The following is a 26914-nucleotide window of genomic DNA, read 5'->3' as shown; positions in this document are numbered from 1 at the left end:
CCCTCCACCTATACTGAATTGTCTCAGCGATCTTTATAGTAAGACTTCTTTAATCCTGTTTATTTTGCGTAACTGTCTATTATATGCTGTAAATGTCCCCTTTGTAAAATCCTTGTATGTTTTTCATAGCTCTGCCTCCGTTTTGGATTAAATATAAAATTGAATAGTCTTGTTTCTTTTGCTCTGTAATCTTTCCCTCCCCCGAAGCCATATATGCTACCAGAAAGTAGGCGTCCGACCAGGCCTGTATTATATTTCAAATCTGGCCAGTGGTGGCAGCGAATAATAATAGTTGGGCTATCGTGAAGCTGGCAGTAACCATACGGGGGCGTATACACATATTCCATGCGTTGAAATCCAGAGGTGTGATGCCATATGCTTTATGCTCGCTTGCCGATACCTACGTAGTGAGTAGTCGGGATCGTGTGCTCGCGAATCCCTGCTCAATCCTGTGAATTCTTGGCAAAGAGACGGCAGCAGTGGGATATTGTGTGATCTCCTCGGTGTCGTTCCTGACAAATTGGTGGCAGCGGTGGGATATTGTGTGATCTCCTCGGTGTCGTTCCTGACAGGTAGAAATCCAATCCTGCTTAATTTCTGCACAGATCTACTCAAGGTCATTACTTGTGAATGCTTTTACATAACATGGCGAAACATTGGCATGTATCCCTAGCCTAAGGGATATGCCCACTATTTTACAACTCGCAGCCTATGTTGAAGTTCACAGCTGCCTTCATAGTTCTGCTAGTCATCATTGGATATGGTCACCAGAGTCGTTGTCCACCATATGTCTTAGCTGAGTTCCTATAATGTAAAAGTACACATAGTGTTTTTCCTACTGATAACTGTTCAATGTAGCTTCTCTTCCCGGAATTAAAGCATTGCGTCAGCAAAAAATGCTGGGAGATTTTAGTTCTGGAGACTACAGAATTGTGAATGCATTTCTTGATATGATGTAGACTGTGATTCAGGGTTGGAGTAAGATAAATTTGGGAAATGCATTTACAAAGTTATTGAGCTTTTCTTCTGTTAGTCGACTCCAAATGTAAACTGTAAAATGATTTTGTGAAGAGCAAATCCACTAAACTAGAAGTGATTTCCTCTGCAGCCCGAGTCATTAACACATGAATATCTATGACAGCTTGGTTGATTAATACATGAAACCTGATTATTTAGTCCATTATTGAGTATTCACGTTTTAACAAGCGTATGCAGATATTCATGTGTTAATAATCACTTAATTAGAATAACAAATCCAATAGCGGCCAGTCTGCTTGTTGATGCTAACAATAGAGGAGAAGATTGGAAAATATAACCTAAAAATATGTAAATATTAAATTCCATCAAATCATCCAACTACATTCAAATGCTAAGATAAGCAACGGCTGAAAGTGAGACTTTTCAATATTTCCCTGCATAATATTAATTGAAGATGAAACCATTTTTTTTAAAATGTTTGTTTTTTTAATATTTACTTGCTAAGAGCCATAACTTTTTTATTTTTACATTGACATAGCAGGATGAGGGGTCATTTCTTGCAAAACAACTTGTAGTTGTAATGACATCACTCATTTCAGCAATATAATGCACTGAAAAATTGGACAGAATTTTCAAGTGGAGTGGAATTAGGAGAAAAAAATTGAAATTCCAAAGTTATTTTGTTTTTGATTTAACAAGATTTACTTTGTGGTAAAATGACCCGGTGGCTTTGTTCTACAAGTCAGTATGGTTATGGTGATAGCAAGTTTATATATTTTTTTCATTTCTTTTACTACTTAAACAAAACAACTTTGTTTTTCAGTTGTTATGTTTTCAGAGCCATACCTTTTTTATTTAGTATGTGAAGTTTTTTTTTGTGGGACGGGCTTGTACTTTTCATTGGTACTATTTTGGTGCCCAAAAGATTCTCCAATCTCTTTTTATTCAATTTTTGGGGGGAGGTAAAGTGACCAAAAATAGTGATTCTGTCGCTTCAGGTTTTTTTTCTGTCTCAGCACTCATCTTATGAATATTTTGATCTTATATTAGTTCAAAGAACTATGTATATGGCAATAGAATATATGTTTTATATATATATATATATATATATATATATATATATTGATTTTTTACTTTTTTTATTTTTCTATAGTTTTTTTACATTTGTTATTGGACGCTTTAGGGGACATAAACCTGATATCAGATGATCACTTATACAATACACTGCAATATTGTAGTATTTCAGTGTATTGCATAATTATTTGTTACATCTCTACTTGCATCTGCTCCAGCAATGGCTGTCTCCATCACTAGGTGCTGCTGTATTCACCCTCTGGGCAGTGCACGTGTTAAAGGACACGTCATGGCTAGAAATGAGTGAATACATCTGCAGGACTTTAGTCACGTGGTCAGGTCAACATTCTGTGGCCAATAAATGGGAGGCATGCAAACCACTTTTGACCTGCCTGCATGCCTTTTGATTAACTGGCCTAGTGAGGTAGAGGCGATTCATGGGGCTCTCGTCCAGTGATCACAGAATACTGACTTTAATCCTGACCCGGGTCCTGTGAGTCAATTCGCTCATCTTTAGTTATGGTCAATAATACTGCATGGAGCAGACACTATCGAGCGAAGGATTCTGGTGTAGCTGGGAGCTGTAGTGCTGCCAAGGCAAGAAGAATAGGTACTAGTGCTGTCCAGCAGGTCAGCAGGAGTAATCGGCTCCCTGTTGTGGATAATGGGACAGTACCACGCCCAATTTAAACTCCCAGCTTGGAGCTGCCAGTTATCTCTTAGTTTACTCATTGCTGCTCTACATCTGGACCAGACCCAGCTTGTGATCCTGACTATGATTGTTCATCCATCCCTCCTGACTCTGACCTCAGATATTCTGACTACACTATTACTGACCACCCTTTATCTGACTGTAGCTATGTCCCTGACTAAGGTTTTGTAGCCCAATTCTATAACTAGTTTGTCTTTGCAGTTATTGATCCAGATAGTTTGACCATCCATCTCTCAGTCTTGCTCCTCTGACCAGTTACTCTGTTGATGCAACTCAAGTGACATCATTGTATGTGTCAAGGTTCCTGTGGGTTCTGCTAGACAGACTGGCTAGTGCCAAGGCTACCAGCCAACATAGGCTGGTAGTCTTTTTCAGCCGATGGCCCCTGACAGATATGAAATTACCGATTTCCTGTGAAGCCTATAGGAGATCGGTAGGAAAGGAGGAAAACTGAAGGTAAGGAAGAAAAACTAAAGCAAAATAAAAAAAATCTAAAAATGGCTGGTCTATAATAATGGGTTAATATGGACTTAGTGCTACCTCCCTCTTTGGTTACTGTCTGCCCACCTCTCTAACTCTGCTCAGTTTTCTCGCCATTTGATGAGCATATAAATATGACATCATGGGTCGACCTCCAGGGAAAACAGACACCGTGTGCTGACAGAGACATAGTCAGACAGGCACAAACACAAGTCACTGAGGCCTGGGAAGCTTTATATTATGTCAGTGGGGTCACTATCTCAGCCATCACAGAAAAAGGGTCCAATTGTCCACTTAAGCCTGAAGTAGGCCCTGTTCCTAATGGATATTACATTTTTAGTTCCCATGCTGTATGACTTCCAGTATTTATCATCTACTTGTTGACTTGTTGCCAACGTCACAAAAACACCAAAGACATCATTTTTACTTTTTTTACGAAAGAGCTTGCAAAAAAAGATGAAAAACTTAGAAGAAAAAAAATGCAAAGGATACAATATGGAAATAAAACTGTATTGCTCATTCATATTTGATCCATATTTTCCCAAGCAAGTATGACTGAGCTATAATATAGATAAAAATGGGACCTAGGGGTCTGACCCCTAGAGCTCCTTGCCTATTCCTGTCGAAATAGAGCGGTGGCCTTGCAATCTCACATGGGCAAGTACAGTGATCTGCTCTTCCCACAAGTTCCTTTGCGATTGAATAGATAGGATTTCAGAGGCCTGTTTTGGGGTTCAGTGGGGGTACCAATGGTTGGACCCCATTGAATGGTCGGACCTTATTTCTCCTAATTTGGGAATAACCCTTGTCAATTAAAATCCATGAGACCTCTCCTGGGTGGGGGCATTCACACCCTCCCCTTCTCACATAGAATCTCCAGAAGGAGAAAGAGCTGACAAACTAAAACTCTTTTGGTAATAGGACCACATGTTTAACATATGAGTAAATTATGTATAGCTAGGAGGTGAGAAAACTAAATAAGATAGGAAGAGCTAACCATTCAAGTTCCATTTGAAGCCAAGACTCCCTGCCTTCGACAGGATATTAAAACAGGATATCTATTGTGGTCTCCAGGATGGGCTTCCTTTCATCAAAACATCTTTTGTATCCAGCCCAGCTCCGGTGTCTAAATAGAAATATTGGGGTTTGTATCGACCCAATATTTATGAGATAAAGATTTTCATAGTCGTAGTGAAGGGACAAACGGGACACAATAACTCACATCAGTGTAGGGCTGGCAGAACCCCTCCAATTGAATAACGGTCTGATAGAGGGAGCTACACCTGTAATATTTGGGGTCTATATAACTATGTAAAATCATGATAAATAACATGACGGCAAGGTCTAACCTTCAGAGGTGAAGATATCTCATAAGTTGGAAATTTCTTAAAATCATGAAGGGCTGAGAACATCCTACAACCCAGCCTATGTGAGGTCTTCAAGGGAAGGTGTGTGAGTGTAACTTCAGAGCCAATAAAAAGCACAAACAGGGTCTGGGTCATTGTCAGTAATTAGGAAGACATAGTTTGATGTGAAAGTTCTGTTAATTTCTCAATCGGATTGACTCCATCCGCTAAGCTCTGAGCCATCTCTGTGACCAGGGTTTGGTAAGTTCTTTTGTTAATCCTTTTTATTTTTTGTAATTGTATATGCTGTATTGTCTTGTCTCCTTTGTAAAATATTTTGTATATTTTTTATAAACACTGCCTATGTTTCTGGATTTGGATTAAATATAAAATGTAATAGTTTTGTTACTTTTATTCTGATACCTGAAATGGTGTCCAATGAGCCTCTATAACCGATTGGTGGTGGCAGCTAATAATCTTTCTTGGGTTATTGTGGCGTTAACAGTGACCATAACCATGGTATATTTATATTCCATGAGTTGGAATAAGAGGTGCATATACCGTACGTTCACTGTGATTTCCCCAATAACCGGCCTAGTAGTGGTAACAGTCGCAGCCTCCTCCGTTAATCGTTGGTTAATTGCATAATTGTCCTGACGATGGGGAACAGAGGAGAGCTGTTCATGGCAAAAAGGTAACAGTGAGGTGGTTCTGAGCGAAATCCACCAGTACTGACCACCACTGTAGACTATACTGTACAAAGCAAAATGACACTAGCCCACTTTATGATGCTTTACCGATGTAGGAGATTTTGACAGGCAAGTTTTTTGTATTTTTTGCAAATTGTGATTCAAATCTCAAAATGTTCGAATTTGCTTTAAATTCAGGGAATTCGACTCAAACTCGATCCTCCGTGGATTTGAAAGAGCCATATTTATCTGATATATTATATAGTGTCCTACCTTTATTTGTATTATTCTTTTAGTTACATTTTAATATTTAAAAAAAATCCTTTTGGTAGAATTGCAAGAGGTCCAGGTATTGCAAGCATAATTTGGGAATTAAATTGTATCCATGGCACGGTCATTTGCTATCTATTGACCTAAAGCAGATATCTTTATGAATAATTAAAGGGATATTACTAATGAAATAAAGTGTGATGTTCAGCAAATCATTCCAGCCTTTCCAGATCATTATAGGTTAATTTAATGGATCTCATGGTGTGAACATCAGAAATACATCAACATAATGTCATCTGTTTGGTATAATTGGCGCACTAAACAGTGTTGTGTTGTTTCACAGCTTGATGCTGCATCTATTTTACCATTTGATGCTCTGTCCATCATCTTTGGATACAAATCGATATTTAGAATGAACCGATTGTTGAAGGTAATTAAATCTGAATGTTTTTATAATATCTGTATGTTTTTGGCTTTAATCCTGCTGAGTAAGAACAGAAACATTATGTGGCTTTGGAATGTAGTCACCAATGAAAACATTTTACATAATTTACATTGTTCACTGCAAAGAAGCAAATATAAAATTTTTCAAGACGCACAAAGCCTTACTTGACCCTAAAAATTTATTTAAATAATAGGGTTATTCTAGAGATCTTTTATTGTCCTCTATGACGAAAGGATTATTCCCATCTCAAACATTCTATCCCAATATGCTGTAGGTGTAATAATTATAATATTAGCAAATACCTCCAATTAGAAATGTAGTGTAGCTTTTCTGATGAATTATGTCGCTTACCCCATGTGCAGGGCATTACAGTAGCTTAAGTATCCATGGTTATGACTACTAACAACTAACTGTCACTATATGAGTGATCGTAATGCCCTGCACATGGTGTAAGTGACACAACGAATCTGAAGAGCTATATTATATGTCATAGCAACCCATTGGTTACCCACGATCATGTCACGGGAGCGCCGATAGGCACTTAGAACGACGCATCCCCATGCTGGCTCAAGTTAAATGGCACTATCAGAGTTTGACAGCAGTATTTAACAGGTTAACAATATCGGGGGCTTAGCTCCGCTCCACTCGTGCTTGTTAGAGGCAGGTCCTAGCTGTAACACAGCCATCACCTGGCAAGTATGGATCGGGCTCACCCTGTGAGCTTGCTGTACACCTGCTTCAACTTGCGTCGTACATGTACGGCGGATGTCATGAAGCAGTTCATTCTATTGTTTGCTGCTTGTTTGCCTAATTTGCAGGCCGCCAGGCCAGTCTCCTAAGCAAGTATGGAACACGCACAAGCTTTTTACTATAAAACGTACTATATAATGCTGGCTCTGAAGCTGGCTGGATTTCTGGATCTGGCCTTCTTGGGTTCCCCTAGGCTCCTCTGATGCTGCAGATGCAAATCTGCCTCTACTCGCAGTTGGGAGAGGTCACCGTGTCATTGGCATGACCATGACGCAGGACTAAACTGTCAATCAATGAGGTTTGCATCGCCCCCTGGCAAGCAAGAAGCCGGCAGTCAGGGAACTCGTGAATAGATGAATAAAACAATAAAGGACAACTCCTAAAATAGGTCCCAATGCATGACCAAACTGTGAGATATCAGATTTATTATGGGCATGGCATTGTTTTTCAGACCAGTGATTATCCTCAATCCGAGGAGGTCTAAGTCTTAGATATTTTCAAAAAAGTATTTGTTCTCCCATCTTCTTCAAAAACAATATTTCATACTTTAACAGCTCATATCAAATTCCAGCTGGTTTCTGGTTGTTATTAATAAAAAAAAATGCCTTGCCATACTATATCTGGTCTAGACACACCCTTGTCGCAACTATGAACATTTGCTTTTTGTTGATGATTTTCTTGATCACAAGATCCTGAAATTATCCCCATGATCGGTTGTAATCGGTGGGGTAAAATAATCAGCAAGTGTTCGATTCCTCTATAGTGCCACTTCAGGAGAAATGAGGTATTACACAATTCCTGTTAAAAACAATTGAGCTATAACACAGGAACGTGATGGGTCCTCCAAAGCAGGGGACACTTTTGTGCTGTCCCCACTTGCTTATTTGTTAGGGTCTTTAATGGGAATCCTATTACTCACAATTGTTAAATAATGTATTTAAAAATGAGCTTTTAAACAAGACTGTCCCTTTAATTGTCTTAAACTATATTCCAAAATCATAGAAAAAAAAAGAAAAATTACAATGCTTAGCAAAATCGTCCATATTTTTGCAAATAAGGTCCCATGTATGTCATCTTCAATTGTTAAACAGTTTATGCATTTTTACTTAATGGCAAACTAAAATAAATCACATTTATGGCTTCAGCGTGTTACTCTCTAAAGGTTTTATGGATTTGTCCCAGTTTTCTGCAGTACATGACAGGGGTTTTGTTTGTGGTGTGTTATTATTTGTGTGGGTCTAATTGTTTCATTCCTCATTGTTTTCAGTACAGCACATTCTTTGAATTTAATGATCGGCTAGAAGCTGTCCTCAAGAGAGCTTATATTTACAGGTGAGGCGTAAAACTGTGAAAACCTGCCAGAAAAGCATAATTTATTACACTGTGGAATAAAAATCAGCAGCTGTATTACCTTCCTGATAACCAACTTTAGTTCATTTTAAATTTCTTCTCCCAAAAAAAATTAAAAATGTATAAAAGAGCACAAAAATTCACTTAGATGAATATCTTAAAAAGAAAAAAAATAATAAAATAGCCAATAGTCTGAAAACATAGGACATTTCCCATACTTATAAACATTACATTTATTTATGAATATTGATAAATGTATTACACACATGAGATTAGTTAGAGTTTACCGCTAGCCAGTGGTGGAGTATGGGAGAGGGTCACATGTGCACATGCCCTGGACTGCTCCTTCTTGGAGAGCTGCAGGACCCACCAGCCTTCAAATTAGATGATTATTGCAGCCAAAGACTGCTTGACATGTAGACTGGTCCCACAGGTTCCCATGCAAAGTGCAGCAGTCAAGATGAATCTTTTTTTTTTTAGAAATCTCCCCAGCAGGACTCTGTTCCTCCTCTCAAAAAATTACAAATGAGAGGAGAGGCGAGGAGCTGTGGAAGAGCACAGAGCAGCCTTTGTGATCTCAGTTGCTGCCTATGTAGAGAGCAGCAGTCGACTTAACTTTTGTCATCAGCTACTGCACTCTGCATAGTTAGCAACGGAGGTAGCAAAGCTCTCAGTATGATGAAATAAGCTTTATCATCTTGATCACTCCTTATTCAGAGTGCAGCAACATACGACAAAACTCATCTCGACTGCTGCGCTCTGTATTGTCAGTAACCGAGATGGCAAAGGCTGCTCTGTGCTCTCCAAGTTTGCCGTCTCTTCTTTAATTTGTAATTTTGTGAGACAGACAAAGACCTGCTGAATGATGTGCCCTAATATTAAAAAAAGTGTCCCCTGTAAAAAAAAAAAAACTATACTAATGTTATAATAAATTTTACATTTTTACAAACTTTTTGTCATTTTAAAGAAGCACTCCCATCAAAGTTTTTATGCTCTTAATATATTGTGGTCATCATATTATATAGCACTATTTACTTACAATTGCTCATTTTGCCTTTCTACCCAGTAAATTCTTCTCTTTTCCATTAGGTCTATGACATCACGTGATTAAAAACTGACTAGCCGAATCCTTCTAAGCTCTATGTAGAAATAGGAAGTCTGTTTTCTCTGTATAAGTTATCCCTCTCTTCAACTCCTGACCCTGCTGCTGCACTCTTCCTCTGTGCCTGGGACTTTGCAGTGAAGTAGAATTGTATTTCTAATGATGACTCATGCATGTAAAAGAGACTTCCTGTTTCTACATAAAACTTAGAAGGATTCAGATAGTCTGTTTTTAATCACGTGATGTCATAGAGATAATGGAAAAGAGAAGAATTTACTTGGTAGAAAGGCAAAATGAGCAATTGTAAGTACACAGTGCTATAAAATATGACAATTGCAATATATTGAGAGGATAAAACATTTTGATGGGAGTGCTTCTTTATGTACCAAAGATCAGCTCACTGCTAGGGTGTTGAGGACTCTGAGGTTCAACAAACTACTGTTTGGATCCACAAACTTTTCAATCCCAGCATAGAAAAATTCAAGCAATGCAGAAATAATCCCATATGACTAAATGTTTATACCATTGTAGTTAAAATAAGGTTTCAAAAACAAAATACCAGAATCCATGAACTGCCCTACATGTTTCAGTAGGTTATGCCTTATTCATGGCCAACAGCAAGTTTACGAAGATTCTATATCTATGGATGGAGGAGAAACAAGAGAATTGCAAACTGAGAGCTACTGAATGATTTATTTCAGATTGCCATGCATGTCAAATAACATTTGGCTATATGTGCACTTAGCTGACTTATATTTATAGTGATTCCACTATAGACATGCACACACAGCCAAGCATACGTGCTTATTTCAATAGGGAAAGGGGAATAAGTAATTACCAGGCCCCTCTAGCACCATATATTTTATGCAAAGAAAGAATCAAGAATGTTAAAATGCAACAAGCTTGTTTTTTTTTCCACTGACTTCTTTTGGGAGTGAGTCGGTATACCTCTATACACATAAGCTTCATTCATACATGCATTGGAGATAAGGGCAATCTAGCATTAGGAAACAACCTATTGTTTAAATCAGTTATTTTTGTCAAATGCATTGAAAAAAATGTGTACATTTTTTCATATCACAGTTTTTATTAATTAAAAAACAAAATTAATAATCTTGCAGTTTCATACTGGTCACTAGGGCTTTTTTAGATTCAGACTTCCTGTCCTTTCACGAACAGTTTCAGCAAAGCTTCATATCATCAGAGGCAGGATTCTAATGACAGGTAACATCTCTATACATAGCTGATTGTACAAGATCCACCAATCACAATAGATGATGCCACAGCTGAATCCGCTCCCCCTCCCTTCACAATGACCTTTGCACACACTCATTAGATGATTTCATACAAAATATAGGGTCGGGGTCTGACCATTATGGCTATGTACATGTGTTGTTTCCTGAAACAGCAGGATGTACAAGTCTAAACATGCCCCAGTGGCCAGTGTGAAAACTGCAAGATTTCTATTTTTATATTTTTAATACAGATTCTGGTATGAAAAAAAAATTGTCAAAAAAAATACATTTAACAAAAACAATGGTTATGTTCTAATGATAGAGTTCCTTTATAAGCAGTGGAGTCTATAATTTGCAGTTTCCTGCATAAATTCAATTTTTCTGTTCCTATAACAGAATAGAAAATGGATTTCTTAACGCGGATATAAAAATATACCATCTTGTAGAAATAAAAAAAAATAAAGAATAAATAATTGCGTGATATCATGTTTTATTAATTTATTGATACTAATTTCCTGACCCAAACATTGTTTCCCTTCCTCAAATTATTCCACCCACCAAATGTATTATTTCTTTCACAGAGTCATTAGAACCACAGGCTACTTATTGTTCATTCTTCACATCAATGCATGCATTTATTACTGGGCGTCCACTTACGAAGGCATTGGTAGCACCAAATGGGTTTATGATGGAAATGGCAACATGTAAGTTCTGCTTAACCTTACGCTACTAAATATTTGTCGGCAAATGTTCAGCTTGATGCATGGAATGGTTAAAATGTCTGCACACATCACATCAGATTTAACCCCCCCATTATGGCACAATAACCTTTTAGATGCTCATAGGGTATTTTTAGTAGGGTGATATGCGTATGACATGAAGCACAGTTAATGCTAATATGCTATCACAAAAGGTCAAATTCAGAAGCCACCCGTTTAACTATCAGTCATTTGACAGGACTGACAGCTTGTTATTTCATTTGCTCTACAAATGACACAAAGACAATAAAAATGATGGAGAGATCCAAGATGAAGTGTATTATTTATGCATCCAATGTATCGTGGGACTTTATGAAAGTAGCTCAAAGTGACATACACCACCATGCTCATAATGCACTTCAACAAGCCTGAAAGTGAACAAAGCAAGAGGTATAATAGATTTGTGAGAAAACATTTTCCTTTATTTCTACAGGCGTTGTTCCTTTAAAGGGAATCTATCAGTAGGTTTGTGCTATGTAATCTGAGAGCAGTGTAATGTAGGGGCAGAGAGCCTGATTCCAGTCATGTATCACGTACTGAACTGCTTAAAGGGGTTGTCCACTACTCAAACAACCCCTTCTCAATGCTTATTTTTCCCCCTTGTTACATAATAACACCTATAATCACACCGTTCATGCCGGCACCGTTCCAGTGCTGTAGGCATTGGCTCTCCCAAGGATCGTATTACACTGTTATGTCATGCAATCCCTATGGTCAATCAGCGCTGGCTCCACTCTCCCCTCCTTTGGACAAATTAAATACATCCAGGGGAAGTGAAAGCTGCTGCTCTCTCGCTTCCTTCGGATGTATGTAACTAGCTATTAAACCCGTTCTACGCCCGGGTGGCGAGCATTTTTATTGGTACATTTTTAATTTTATTTATGGCGCAGGAGTCAGCAGATGCGCATACCGCAGTATTCTGCGCCATTTGTTTTAAAGACGTCTGCAAATTCGCATATACAGTGTCTTCAATAAAATGGCGCCGCAGTGTGGTATGCATAAGTGCTGACTCTGGTGCCTCACTGCGCAGGTGCCACCCATCCCGTCCAGCATATATAAGATGTACTGAGAATACAGGGGGTGTACTCACTTATGCTGAGCACTGTATATATAATGTACTGAGAATACAGGGGGTGTACTCTCGCTGAGTACTGTATATATAATGTGCTGAGAATACAGAGGATGTACTCACTTATGCTGAGCGCTGTATATATAACAGTTAGAATACAGGGGGGTGTACTCACTTACGCTGAATGCTGTATATATAAAGTATTGAGAATACAGAGGTGTACTCACTTAAGCTGAGTGCTGCATGTATAACGTAATGAGAATACAGGGGGGTGTACTGACTTATGCTGAGCGTTGTATGTATAATGTACTGAGGATACAGGGGGGTGTACTCACTTATGCTGAACGCTGTATGTATAAAGTACTGAGGATACAGGGGGGTGTACTCACTTATCCTGAACGCTGTATGTATAACGAATTGACAATACAGGGGGTGTACTCACTTACGCAGAGCACTGTATGTATAACGTACTGAGAATACAGGGGATGTACTTACTAATGCTGAACGCTGTATATATAACGTACTGAGAATACAGGGGGGGTGTACTTACTTATGCTGAACGCTGTATATATAACGTGCTGAGAATACAGGGGGGATGTACTGACTTATGCTGAACGCTGTATGTATAACATACTGAGAATACAGGGGGTGAACTTACTTATGCTGAACGCTGTATGTATAACGTACTGAGAATACAGGGGGGTGTACTGACTTATGCTGAACGCTGTATATATAACGTACTGAGAATACAGGGGGATGTACTTACTTATGCTGAACGCTGTGTATATAACGTACTGAGAATACAGGGGGATGTACTTACTTATGCTGAACGCTGTATGTATAACATACTGAGAATACAGGGAGTGTACTGACTTATGCTGAATGCTGTATATATAACGTACTGAGAATACAGGGGGGTGTACTTACTTATGCTGAACGCTGTATATATAACGTGCTGAGAATACAGGGGGGGTGTATTGACTTATGCTGAAAGCTGTATGTATAACGTACTGAGAATACAGGGGGATGTACTTACTTATGCTGAACGCTGTGTATATAACGTACTGAGAATACAGGGGGATGTACTTACTTATGCTGAACGCTGTGTATATAACATACTGAGAATACAGGGAGTGTACTGACTTATGCTGAATGCTGTATATATAACGTACTGAGAATACAGGGGGGTGTACTTACTTATGCTGAACGCTGTATATATAACGTGCTGAGAATACAGGGGGGGTGTATTGACTTATGCTGAAAGCTGTATGTATAACGTACTGAGAATACAGGGGGATGTACTTACTTATGCTGAACGCTGTGTATATAACGTACTGAGAATACAGGGGGGTGTACTCACTTATGCTGAGCGCTGTATGTATAATTTACTGAGAATACAGGGGGGTGTACTCACTTTTGCTGAGCGCTGTATGTATAATGTACTGAGAATACAGGGGGATGTACTTACTTATGCTGAACGCTGTATGTATAACATACTGAGAATACAGGGGGTGTACTGACTTATGCTGAATGCTGTATATATAACGTACTGAGAATACAGAGGGGTGTACTTACTTATGCTGAACGCTGTATATATAATGTACTGAGAATACAGGGGGGTGTACTGATTTATGCTGAACGCTGTATATATAACGTACTGAGAATACAGGGGGGTGTACTGACTTATGCTGAACGCTGTATATATAACGTACTGAGAATACAGGGGGATGTACTTACTTATGCTGAACGCTGTGTATATAACGTACTGAGAATACAGGGGGATGTACTTACTTATGCTGAACGCTGTATGTATAACATACTGAGAATACAGGGGGTGTACTGACTTATGCTGAATGCTGTATATATAACGTACTGAGAATACAGAGGGGTGTACTTACTTATGCTGAACGCTGTATATATAACGTACTGAGAATACAGGGGGGTGTACTAATTTATGCTGAACGCTGTATATATAACGTACTGAGAATACAGGGGGGTGTACTGACTTATGCTGAACGCTGTATATATAACGTACTGAGAATACAGGGGGGTGTACTGACTTATCCTGAACGCTGTATATATAATGTACTGAGAGTACAGGGGGGGTGTACTTACTTATGCTGAGCGCTGTATGTATACTTTACTGATAATACAGGGGTGTACTCACTTATGCTGAGCACGGTATATATAATGTACTGAGAATGCAGGGGGGTGTACTTACTTATGCTGAACGCTGTATATATAACGTGCTGAGAATACAGGGGGTGTACTCACTTATGCTGAACGCTGTATATATAACGTACTGAGAATGCAGGGGGGTGTACTTACTTATGCTGAACTCTGTTTGTATAACGTACTGAGAATACAGGGGGTGTACTCACTTATGCTGAACGCTGTATATATAACGTACTGAGAATACAGGGGGATGTACTGACTTATGCTGAACGCTGTATATATAACGTACTGAGAATACAGGAGGGTGTACTGACTTATGCTGAATGCTGTATATATAACGTACTGTGAATACAGGGGGGTGTACTTATTTATGCTGAATGCTATATGTATAACATACTGAGAGTACAGGGGGGTGTACTTACTTATGCTGAGCGCTGTATGTATAAAGTCCTGAGAATACAGGGGGTGTACTCACTTATACTGAACGCTGTATATATAACGTACTGAGAATACAGGGGGGTGTACTCACTTATGCTGAGCACTGTATATATAACGTACTGAGAATGCAGGGGGGTGTACGTACGCTGAACGCTGTATATATAACGTACTGAGAATAGAGGGGGTGTACTCACTTATGCTGAACGCTGTATATATAACGTACTGAGAATACAGGAGGGTGTACTGACTTATGCTGAACGCTGTATATATAACGTACTGTGAATACAGGGGGGTGTACTTACTTATGCTGAGCCTGTATATATAACGTACTGAGAGTACAGGGGGATGTACTTACTTATGCTGAATGCTGTATGTATAACGTACTGAGAGTACAGGGGGATGTACTTACTTATGCTGAATGCTGTATGTATAAAGTACTGAGAATACAGGGGGGTGTACTGACTTATGCTGAATGCTGTATATATAACATATTGAGAATACAGGGGGGTATACTGACCTTTGCTGAACGCTGTATATATAACGTACTGAGAGTTCAGGGGGGTGTACTTACTTATGCTGAGCGCTGTATATATAACGTACTGAGGATACAAGGGGGTGTACTCACTTATGCTGAGCACTGTATATATAATGTACTGATAATACAGAGGGGTGTACTGACTTATGCTGAACGCTGTGTATATAACGTACTGAGAATACAGGGGGATGTACTTACTTATGCTGAACGCTGTATGTATAACATACTGAGAATACAGGGAGTGTACTGACTTATGCTGAATGCTGTATGTATAACGTACTGAGAATACAGGGGGGTGTACTGACTTATGCTGAACGCTGTATATATAACGTACTGAGAATACAGGGGGATGTACTTACTTATGCTGAACGCTGTGTATATAACGTACTGAGAATACAGGGGGATGTACTTACTTATGCTGAACGCTGTATGTATAACATACTGAGAATACAGGGAGTGTACTGACTTATGCTGAATGCTGTATATATAACGTACTGAGAATACAGGGGGGTGTACTTACTTATGCTGAACGCTGTATATATAACGTGCTGAGAATACAGGGGGGGTGTATTGACTTATGCTGAAAGCTGTATGTATAACGTACTGAGAATACAGGGGGATGTACTTACTTATGCTGAACGCTGTGTATATAACGTACTGAGAATACAGGGGGATGTACTTACTTATGCTGAACGCTGTGTATATAACATACTGAGAATACAGGGAGTGTACTGACTTATGCTGAATGCTGTATATATAACGTACTGAGAATACAGGGGGGTGTACTTACTTATGCTGAACGCTGTATATATAACGTGCTGAGAATACAGGGGGGGTGTATTGACTTATGCTGAAAGCTGTATGTATAACGTACTGAGAATACAGGGGGATGTACTTACTTATGCTGAACGCTGTGTATATAACGTACTGAGAATACAGGGGGGTGTACTCACTTATGCTGAGCGCTGTATGTATAATTTACTGAGAATACAGGGGGGTGTACTCACTTTTGCTGAGCGCTGTATGTATAATGTACTGAGAATACAGGGGGATGTACTTACTTATGCTGAACGCTGTATGTATAACATACTGAGAATACAGGGGGTGTACTGACTTATGCTGAATGCTGTATATATAACGTACTGAGAATACAGAGGGGTGTACTTACTTATGCTGAACGCTGTATATATAATGTACTGAGAATACAGGGGGGTGTACTGATTTATGCTGAACGCTGTATATATAACGTACTGAGAATACAGGGGGGTGTACTGACTTATGCTGAACGCTGTATATATAACGTACTGAGAATACAGGGGGATGTACTTACTTATGCTGAACGCTGTGTATATAACGTACTGAGAATACAGGGGGATGTACTTACTTATGCTGAACGCTGTATGTATAACATACTGAGAATACAGGGGGTGTACTGACTTATGCTGAATGCTGTATATATAACGTACTGAGAATACAGAGGGGTGTACTTACTTATGCTGAACGCTGTATATATAATGTACTGAGAATACAGGGGGGTGTACTAATTTATGCTGAACGCTGTATATATAACGTACTGAGAATACAGGGGGGTGTACTGACTTATGCTGAACGCTGTATATATAACGTACTGAGAATACAGGGGGGTGTACTGACTTATCCTGAACGCTGTATATATAATGTACTGAGAGTACAGGGGGGGTGTACTTACTTATGCTGAGCGCTGTATGTATACTTTACTGATAATACAGGGGTGTACTCACTTATGCTGAGCACGGTATATATAATGTACTGAGAATGCAGGGGGGTGTACTTACTTATGCTGAACGCTGTATATATAACGTGCTGAGAATACAGGGGGTGTACTCACTTATGCTGAACGCTGTATATATAACGTACTGAGAATGCAGGGGGGTGTACTTACTTATGCTGAACTCTGTTTGTATAACGTACTGAGAATACAGGGGGTGTACTCACTTATGCTGAACGCTGTATATATAACGTACTGAGAATACAGGGGGATGTACTGACTTATGCTGAACGCTGTATATATAACGTACTGAGAATACAGGAGGGTGTACTGACTTATGCTGAATGCTGTATATATAACGTACTGTGAATACAGGGGGGTGTACTTATTTATGCTGAATGCTATATGTATAACATACTGAGAGTACAGGGGGGTGTACTTACTTATGCTGAGCGCTGTATGTATAAAGTCCTGAGAATACAGGGGGTGTACTCACTTATACTGAACGCTGTATATATAACGTACTGAGAATACAGGGGGGTGTACTCACTTATGCTGAGCACTGTATATATAACGTACTGAGAATGCAGGGGGGTGTACGTACGCTGAACGCTGTATATATAACGTACTGAGAATAGAGGGGGTGTACTCACTTATGCTGAACGCTGTATATATAACGTACTGAGAATACAGGAGGGTGTACTGACTTATGCTGAACGCTGTATATATAACGTACTGTGAATACAGGGGGGTGTACTTACTTATGCTGAGCCTGTATATATAACGTACTGAGAGTACAGGGGGATGTACTTACTTATGCTGAATGCTGTATGTATAACGTACTGAGAGTACAGGGGGATGTACTTACTTATGCTGAATGCTGTATGTATAAAGTACTGAGAATACAGGGGGGTGTACTGACTTATGCTGAATGCTGTATATATAACATATTGAGAATACAGGGGGGTATACTGACCTTTGCTGAACGCTGTATATATAACGTACTGAGAGTTCAGGGGGGTGTACTTACTTATGCTGAGCGCTGTATATATAACGTACTGAGGATACAAGGGGGTGTACTCACTTATGCTGAGCACTGTATATATAATGTACTGATAATACAGAGGGGTGTACTGACTTATGCTGAACGCTGTATATATAACGTACTGAGAGTACAGGGGGGTTTACTTACTTATGCTGAACGCTGTATGTATAAAGTACTGAGAATACAGGGGGTGTACTCACTTATGCTGAACGCTGTATATATAACATACTGAGGATACAGGGGGGTGTACTCACTTATTCTGAGCGCTGTATGTATAACGTACTGAGGATACAGGGGGGTGTACTCACTTTTGCTGAGCCCTGTATGTGTAATGTACTGAGAATACAGGGGGGTGTACTCACTTATGCTGAACGCTGTATGTATAATGTACTGAGAATACAGGGGGGTGTACTGACTTATGCTGAGCGCTGTATGTATAACGTACTGAGGATACAGGGGGGTGTACTCACTTATGCTGAACGCTGTATGTATAACGTACTGAGGATACAGGGGGGTGTACTCACTTATGCTGAACGCTGTATGTATAACGTACTGAGGATACAGGGGGGTGTACTCACTTATGCTGAGCGCTGTATGTATAATGTACAGAGAATACAGGGGGGTGTACTCACTTATGCTGAGCGCTGTATGTATAACGTACTGAGGATACAGGGGGGTGTACTGACTTATGCTGAGCGCTGTATGTATAACGTACTGAGAATACAGGGGAGTGTACTCACTTTTGCTGAGCGCTGTATGTATAACGTACTGAGAATACAGGGGGTGTACTCACTTATGCTGAACGCTGTATGTATGATGTACTGAGAATACAGGGGGGTGTACTCACTTATGCTGAGCGCTGTATGTATAACGTACTGAGGATACAGGGGGGTGTACTCACTTATGCTGAACACTGTATATATAATGTACTGAGGATACAGGCGGGTGTACTCACTTATGCTGAGCGCTGTATGTATAACGTACTGAGGATACAGGGGGGTGTACTCACTTATGCTGAGCGCTGTATGTATAACGTACTGAGGATACAGGGGGGTGTACTCACTTATGCTGAGCGCTGTATGTATAATGTACTGAGAATACAGGGGGGTGTACTCACTTATGCTGAGAGCTGTATGTATAACGTACTGAGGATACAGGGGGGTGTACTGACTTATGCTCAACACTGTATGTATAAAGTACTGAGGATACAGGGAGGTGTACTCACTTATGCTGAACGCTGTATGTATAACGTACTGAGGATACAGGGGGTGTACTCACTTTTGCTGAGCGCTGTATGTATAACGTACTGAGGATACAGGGGGGTGTACTCACTTATGCTGAACACTGTATGTAAAAAGTACTGAGGATACAGGGGGGTGTACTCACTTATGCTGAGCGCTGTATGTATAATGTACTGAGAATACAGGGGGGTGTACTCACTTTTGCTGAGAGCTGTATGTATAACGTACTGAGAATACAGGGGGGTGTACTCACTTTTGCTGAGCGATGTATGTATAACGTACTGAGAATACAGGGGGGTGTACTCACTTTTGCTGAGCGATGTATGTATAACGTACTGAGAATACGGGGGGCGTGTACTCACTTTTGCTGAGCGCTGTATGTATAACGTACTGAGTATACAGGGGGTGTACTGACTTATGCTTAGCGCTGTATGTATAACGTACTGAGTATACAGGGGGTGTACTGACTTATGCTTAGCGCTGTATGTATAACGTACTGAGTATACAGGGGGTGTACTGACTTATGCTGAGCGCTGTATGTATAACGTACAGAGGATACAGGGGGGTGTACTGACTTATGCTGAACGCTGTATGTATAATGTACTGAGAATACAGGGGGGTGTACTGACTTATGCTGAGCGCTGTATGTATAACGTACTGAGGATACAGGGGGGTGTACTCACTTTTGCTGAGCGCTGTATGTATAACGTACTGAGGATACAGGGGGGTGTACTCACTTTTGCTGAGCCCTGTATGTGTAATGTACTGAGAATACAGGGGGGTGTACTCACTTATGCTGAACGCTGTATGTATAATGTACTGAGAATACAGGGGGGTGTACTGACTTATGCTAAGCGCTGTATGTATAACGTACTGAGGATACAGGGGGGTGTACTCACTTATGCTGAACGCTGTATGTATAACGTACTGAGGATACAGGGGGGTGTACTCACTTATGCTGAACCCTGTATGTATAACGTACTGAGGATACAGGGGGGTGTACTCACTTATGCTGAACGCTGTATGTATAACGTACTGAGGATACAGGGGGGTGTACTCACTTATGCTGAACGCTGTATGTATAACGTACTGAGGATACAGGGGGTGTACTCACTTATGCTGAGCGCTGTATGTATAACGTACTGAGGATACAGGGGGGTGTACTCACTTATGCTGAGCGCTGTATGTATAATGTACTGAGAATACAGGGGGTGTACTCACTTATGCTGAGCGCTGTATGTATAACGTACTGAGGATACAGGGGGGTGTACTCACTTATGCTGACCGCTGTATCTATAATGTACTGAGAATACAGGGGGTGTACTCACTTATGCTGAGCGCTGTATGTATAACGTACTGAGGATACAGGGGGGTGTACTGACTTATGCTCAACACTGTATGTATAAAGTACTGAGGATACAGGGGGGTGTACTCACTTATGCTGAACGCTGTATGTATAACGTACTGAGGATACAGGGGGTGTACTCACTTTTGCTGAGCGCTGTATGTATAACGTACTGAGGATACAGGGGGGTGTACTCACTTATGCTGAACACTGTATGTAAAAAGTACTGAGGATACAGGGGGGTGTACTCACTTATGCTGAGCGCTGTATGTATAATGTACTGAGAATACAGGGGGGTGTACTCACTTTTGCTGAGCGCTGTATGTATAACGTACTGAGAATACAGGGGGGTGTACTCACTTTTGCTGAGCGATGTATGTATAACGTACTGAGAATACAGGGGGGTGTACTCACTTATGCTGAACGCTGTATGTATAAAGTATTGAGTATACAGGGGGTGTACTCACTTATGCTGAGCGCTGTATCTATAAAGTTCTGAGTATACAGGGGGTGTACTCACTTATGCTGAACGCTGTATGTATAAAGTACTGAGAATACAGGGGGGTGTACTCACTTATGCTGAGCGCTGTATGTATGAAGTACTGAGTATACAGGGGGGTGTACTCACTTTTGCTGAGCGCTGTATGTATAATGTACTGAGGATACAGGGGGGTGTACTCACTTTTGCTGAGCGCTGTATGTATAATGTACTGAGGATACAGGGGGGTGTACTCACTTATGCTGAGCGCTGTATGTATAACGTACTGAGAATACAGGGGGTGTACTCACTTTTGCTGAGCGCTGTATGTATAACGTACTGAGAATACAGGGGGGTGTACTCACTTTTGCTGAGCGCTGTATGTATAACGTACTGAGGATAAAGGGGGGTGTACTGACTTATGCTGAACGCTGTATGTATAACGTACTGAGAATACAGGGGGTGTACTCACTTTTGCTGAGCGCTGTATGTATAACGTACTGAGAGTACAGGGGGGTGTACTCACTTATGCTGAACGCTGTATGTATAAAGTACTGAGAATACAGGGGGGTGTACTCACTTTTGCTGAGCTCTGTATGTATAACGTACTGAGAATACAGGAGGGTGTACTCACTTTTGCTGAGCGCTGTATATATAACGTACTGAGGATACAGGGGGCTGTACTGACTTATGCTGAACGCTGTATATATAACGTACTGTGAATACAGGGGGGTGTACTTACTTATGCTGAGCCTGTATATATAACGTACTGAGAGTACAGGGGGATGTACTTACTTATGCTGAATGCTGTATGTATAAAGTACTGAGAATACAGGGGGGTGTACTGACTTATGCTGAATGCTGTATATATAACATATTGAGAATACAGGGGGGTGTACTGACCTTTGCTGAACGCTGTATATATAACGTTCTGAGAGTTCAGGGGGGTGTACTTACTTATGCTGAGCGCTGTATATATAACGTACTGAGGATACAAGGGGGTGTACTCACTTATGCTGAGCACTGTATATATAATGTACTGATAATACAGAGTGGTGTACTGACTTATTCTGAACGCTGTATATATAACATATTGAGAATACATGGGGGGTGTACTGACTTATGCTGAACGCAGTATATATAACGTACTGAGAGTACAGGGGGGTTTACTTACTTATGCTGAACGCTGTATGTATAAAGTACTGAGAATACAGGGGGTGTACTCACTTATGCTGAACGCTGTATATATAACGTACTGAGAATACAAGGGGGTGTACTCACTTACGCTGAGCGCTGTATGTATAACGTACTGAGGATACAGGGGGGTGTACTCCCTTATGCTGAACGCTGTATGTATAATGTACTGAGAATACAGGGGGGTGTACTCACTTATGCTGAGCGCTGTATGTATAACATACTGAGGATACAGGGGGGTGTACTCATTATTCTGAGCGCTGTATGTATAACGTACTGAGGATACAGGGGGGTGTACTCACTTTTGCTGAGCCCTGTATGTGTAATGTACTGAGAATACAGGGGGGTGTACTCACTTATGCTGAACGCTGTATGTATAATGTACTGAGAATACAGGGGGGTGTACTGACTTATGCTGAGCGCTGTATGTATAACGTACTGAGGATACAGGGGGTGTACTCACTTATGCTGAACGCTGTATGTATAACCTACTGAGGATACAGGGGGGTGTACTCACTTATGCTGAACGCTGTATGTATAACGTACCGAGGATACAGGGGGGTGTACTCACTTATGCTGAGCGCTGTATGTATAATGTACTGAGAATACAGGGGGGTGTACTCACTTATGCTGAGCGCTGTATGTATAACGTACTGAGGATACAGGGGGGTGTACTGACTTATGCTGAACACTGTATGTATAACGTACTGAGAATACAGGGGAGTGTACTCACTTTTGCTGAGCGCTGTATGTATAACGTACTGAGAATACAGGGGGGTGTACTCACTTATGCTGAACGCTGTATGTATGATGTACTGAGAATACAGGGGGGTGTACTCACTTATGCTGAGCGCTGTATGTATAACGTACTGAGGATACAGGGGGGTGTACTCACTTATGCTGAGCGCTGTATGTATAACGTACTGAGGATACAGGGGGGTGTACTCACTTATGCTGAGCGCTGTATGTATAATTTACTGAGAATACAGGGGGGTGTACTCACTTATGCTGAGCGCTGTATGTATAACGTACTGAGGATACAGGGGGGTGTACTGACTTATGCTCAACACTGTATGTATAAAGTACTGAGGATACAGGGAGGTGTACTCACTTATGCTGAACGCTGTATGTATAACGTACTGAGGATACAGGGGGTGTACTCACTTTTGCTGAGCGCTGTATGTATAACGTACTGAGGATACAGGGGGGTGTACTCACTTATGCTGAACACTGTATGTAAAAAGTACTGAGGATACAGGGGGGTGTACTCACTTATGCTGAGCGCTGTATGTATAATGTACTGAGAATACAGGGGGGTGTACTCACTTTTGCTGAGAGCTGTATGTATAACGTACTGAGAATACAGGGGGGTGTACTCACTTTTGCTGAGCGATGTATGTATAACGTACTGAGAATACAGGGGGGGTGTACTCACTTTTGCTGAGCGCTGTATGTATAACGTACTGAGTATACAGGGGGTGTACTGACTTATGCTGAGCGCTGTATGTATAACGTACTGAGTATACAGGGGGTGTACTGACTTATGCTGAGCGCTGTATGTATAACGTACTGAGGATACAGGGGGGTGTACTGACTTATGCTGAACGCTGTATGTATAATGTACTGAGAATACAGGGGGGTGTACTGACTTATGCTGAGCGCTGTATGTATAACGTACTGAGGATACAGGGGGGTGTACTCACTTATGCTGAGCGCTGTATGTATAACGTACTGAGGATACAGGGGGGTGTACTCACTTTTGCTGAGCCCTGTATGTGTAATGTACTGAGAATACAGGGGGGTGTACTCACTTATGCTGAACGCTGTATGTATAATGTACTGAGAATACAGGGGGTGTACTGACTTATGCTGAGCGCTGTATGTATAACGTACTGAGGATACAGGGGGGTGTACTCACTTATGCTGAACGCTGTATGTATAACGTACTGAGGATACAGGGGGGTGTACTCACTTATGCTGAACCCTGTATGTATAACGTACTGAGGATACAGGGGGTTGTACTCACTTATGCTGAACGCTGTATGTATAACGTACTGAGGATACAGGGGGGTGTACTCACTTATGCTGAATGCTGTATGTATAACGTACTGAGGATACAGGGGGGTGTACTCACTTATGCTGAGCGCTGTATGTATAACGTACTGAGGATACAGGGGGGTGTACTCACTTATGCTGAGCGCTGTATCTATAATGTACTGAGAATACAGGGGGGTGTACTCACTTATGCTGAGCGCTGTATGTATAACGTACTGAGGATACAGGGGGGTGTACTGACTTATGCTCAACACTGTATGTATAAAGTACTGAGGATACAGGGGGGTGTACTCACTTATGCTGAACGCTGTATGTATAACGTACTGAGGATACAGGGGGTGTACTCACTTTTGCTGAGCGCTGTATGTATGACGTACTGAGGATACAGGGGGGTGTACTCACTTATGCTGAACACTGTATGTAAAAAGTACTGAGGATACAGGGGGGTGTACTCACTTATGCTGAGCGCTGTATGTATAATTTACTGAGAATACAGGGGGGTGTACTCACTTTTGCTGAGCGCTGTATGTATAACGTACTGAGAATACAGGGGGGTGTACTCACTTTTGCTGAGCGATGTATGTATAACGTACTGAGAATACAGGGGGGTGTACTCACTTATGCTGAACGCTGTATGTATAAAGTATTGAGTATACAGGGGGTGTACTCACTTATGCTGAGCGCTGTATCTATAAAGTTCTGAGTATACAGGGGGTGTACTCACTTATGCTGAACGCTGTATATATAACGTACTGAGGAAACAGGAGGGTGTACTCACTTTTGCTGAGCGCTGTATATATAACGTACTGAGGATACAGGGGGCTGTACTGACTTATGCTGAGCGCTGTATGTATAACGTACTGAGGATACAGAGGGGTGTACTCACTTTTGCTGAGCGCTGTATGTATAACATACTGAGAATACAGGGGGGTGTACTCACTTATGCTGAGCGCTGTATGTATAACGTACTGAGAATACAGGGGGGTGTACTCACTTTTGCTGAGCGCTGTATGTATAACATACTGAGAATACAGGGGGGTGTACTCACTTATGCTGAGCGCTGTATGTATAACGTACTGAGGATACAGGGGGGTGTACTCACTTTTGCTGAGCCCTGTATGTGTAATGTACTGAGAATACAGGGGGGTGTACTCACTTATGCTGAACGCTGTATGTATAATGTACTGAGAATACAGGGGGGTGTACTGACTTATGCTGAGCGCTGTATGTATAACGTACTGAGGATACAGGGGGTGTACTCACTTATGCTGAACGCTGTATGTATAACATACTGAGGATACAGGGGGGTGTACTCACTTATGCTGAGCGCTGTATGTATAACGTACTGAGGATACAGGGGGGTGTACTCACTTATGCTGAGCGCTGTATGTATAATGTACTGAGAATACAGGGGTTTACTCACTTATGCTGAGCGCTGTATGTATAACGTACTGAGGATACAGGGGGGTGTACTGACTTATGCTGAACACTGTATGTATAACGTACTAAGAATACAGGGGAGTGTACTCACTTATGCTGAACACTGTATGTATAACGTACTGAGGATACAGGGGGTGTACTCACTTTTGCTGAGCGCTGTATGTATAACGTACTGAGGATACAGGGGGGTGTACTCACTTATGCTGAACACTGTATGTAAAAAGGACTGAGGATACAGGGGGGTGTACTCACTTATGCTGAGCGCTGTATGTATAATGTACTGAGAATACAGGGGGGTGTACTCACTTTTGCTGAGCGCTGTATGTATAACGTACTGAGAATACAGGGAGGTGTACTCACTTTTGCTGAGCGATGTATGTATAACGTACTGAGAATACAGGGGGGTGTACTCACTTTTGCTGAGCGCTGTATGTATAACGTACTGAGTATACAGGGGGTGTACTGACTTATGCTGAGCGCTGTATGTATAACGTACTGAGTATACAGGGGGTGTACTGACTTATGCTGAGCGCTGTATGTATAACGTACTGAGGATACAGGGGGGTGTACTCACTTTTGCTGAGCGCTGTATGTATAATGTACTGAGAATACAGGGGGGTGTACTCACTTATGCTGAACGCTGTATGTATAAAGTACTGAGTATACAGGGGGTGTACTCACTTATGCTGAGCGCTGTATGTATAACGTACTGAGGATACAGGGGGTGTACTCACTTATGCTGAGCGCTGTATGTATAACGTACTGAGGATACAGGGGGGTGTACTCACTTATGCTGAGCGCTGTATGTATAATGTACTGAGAATACAGGGGTTTACTCACTTATGCTGAGCGCTGTATGTATAACGTACTGAGGATACAGGGGGGTGTACTGACTTATGCTGAACACTGTATGTATAACGTACTAAGAATACAGGGGAGTGTACTCACTTTTGCTGAGCGCTG

At 41.0% G+C, this 26914-nt stretch overlaps 1 protein-coding gene across 1 annotated transcript in view; it reads left to right on the top strand.

The window, feature by feature from the left end:
• Positions 1–26914, top strand: part of CNGB3 (cyclic nucleotide gated channel subunit beta 3) — a 477293-nt gene that overhangs the window by 300470 nt on the left and 149909 nt on the right. Inside the window, exons 8-10 of the mRNA XM_073679549.1 lie at positions 5893–5979; positions 8012–8076; positions 11013–11135. Of these exons, the coding sequence (XP_073535650.1) occupies positions 5893–5979; positions 8012–8076; positions 11013–11135 (275 nt within the window). The remainder of the gene's footprint in view (positions 1–5892; positions 5980–8011; positions 8077–11012; positions 11136–26914) is intronic.

This window comes from Phyllobates terribilis, unplaced genomic scaffold (genome assembly GCF_046119375.1).
Source record: "Phyllobates terribilis strain yellow unplaced genomic scaffold, ASM4611937v1 Scaffold_4__5_contigs__length_816908805, whole genome shotgun sequence".
Classification (NCBI taxonomy): Eukaryota; Metazoa; Chordata; class Amphibia; order Anura; family Dendrobatidae; genus Phyllobates; species Phyllobates terribilis.
Note: the sequence above shows the minus strand (reverse complement) of the source record. Positions and strands in the feature narration are given on the sequence as shown.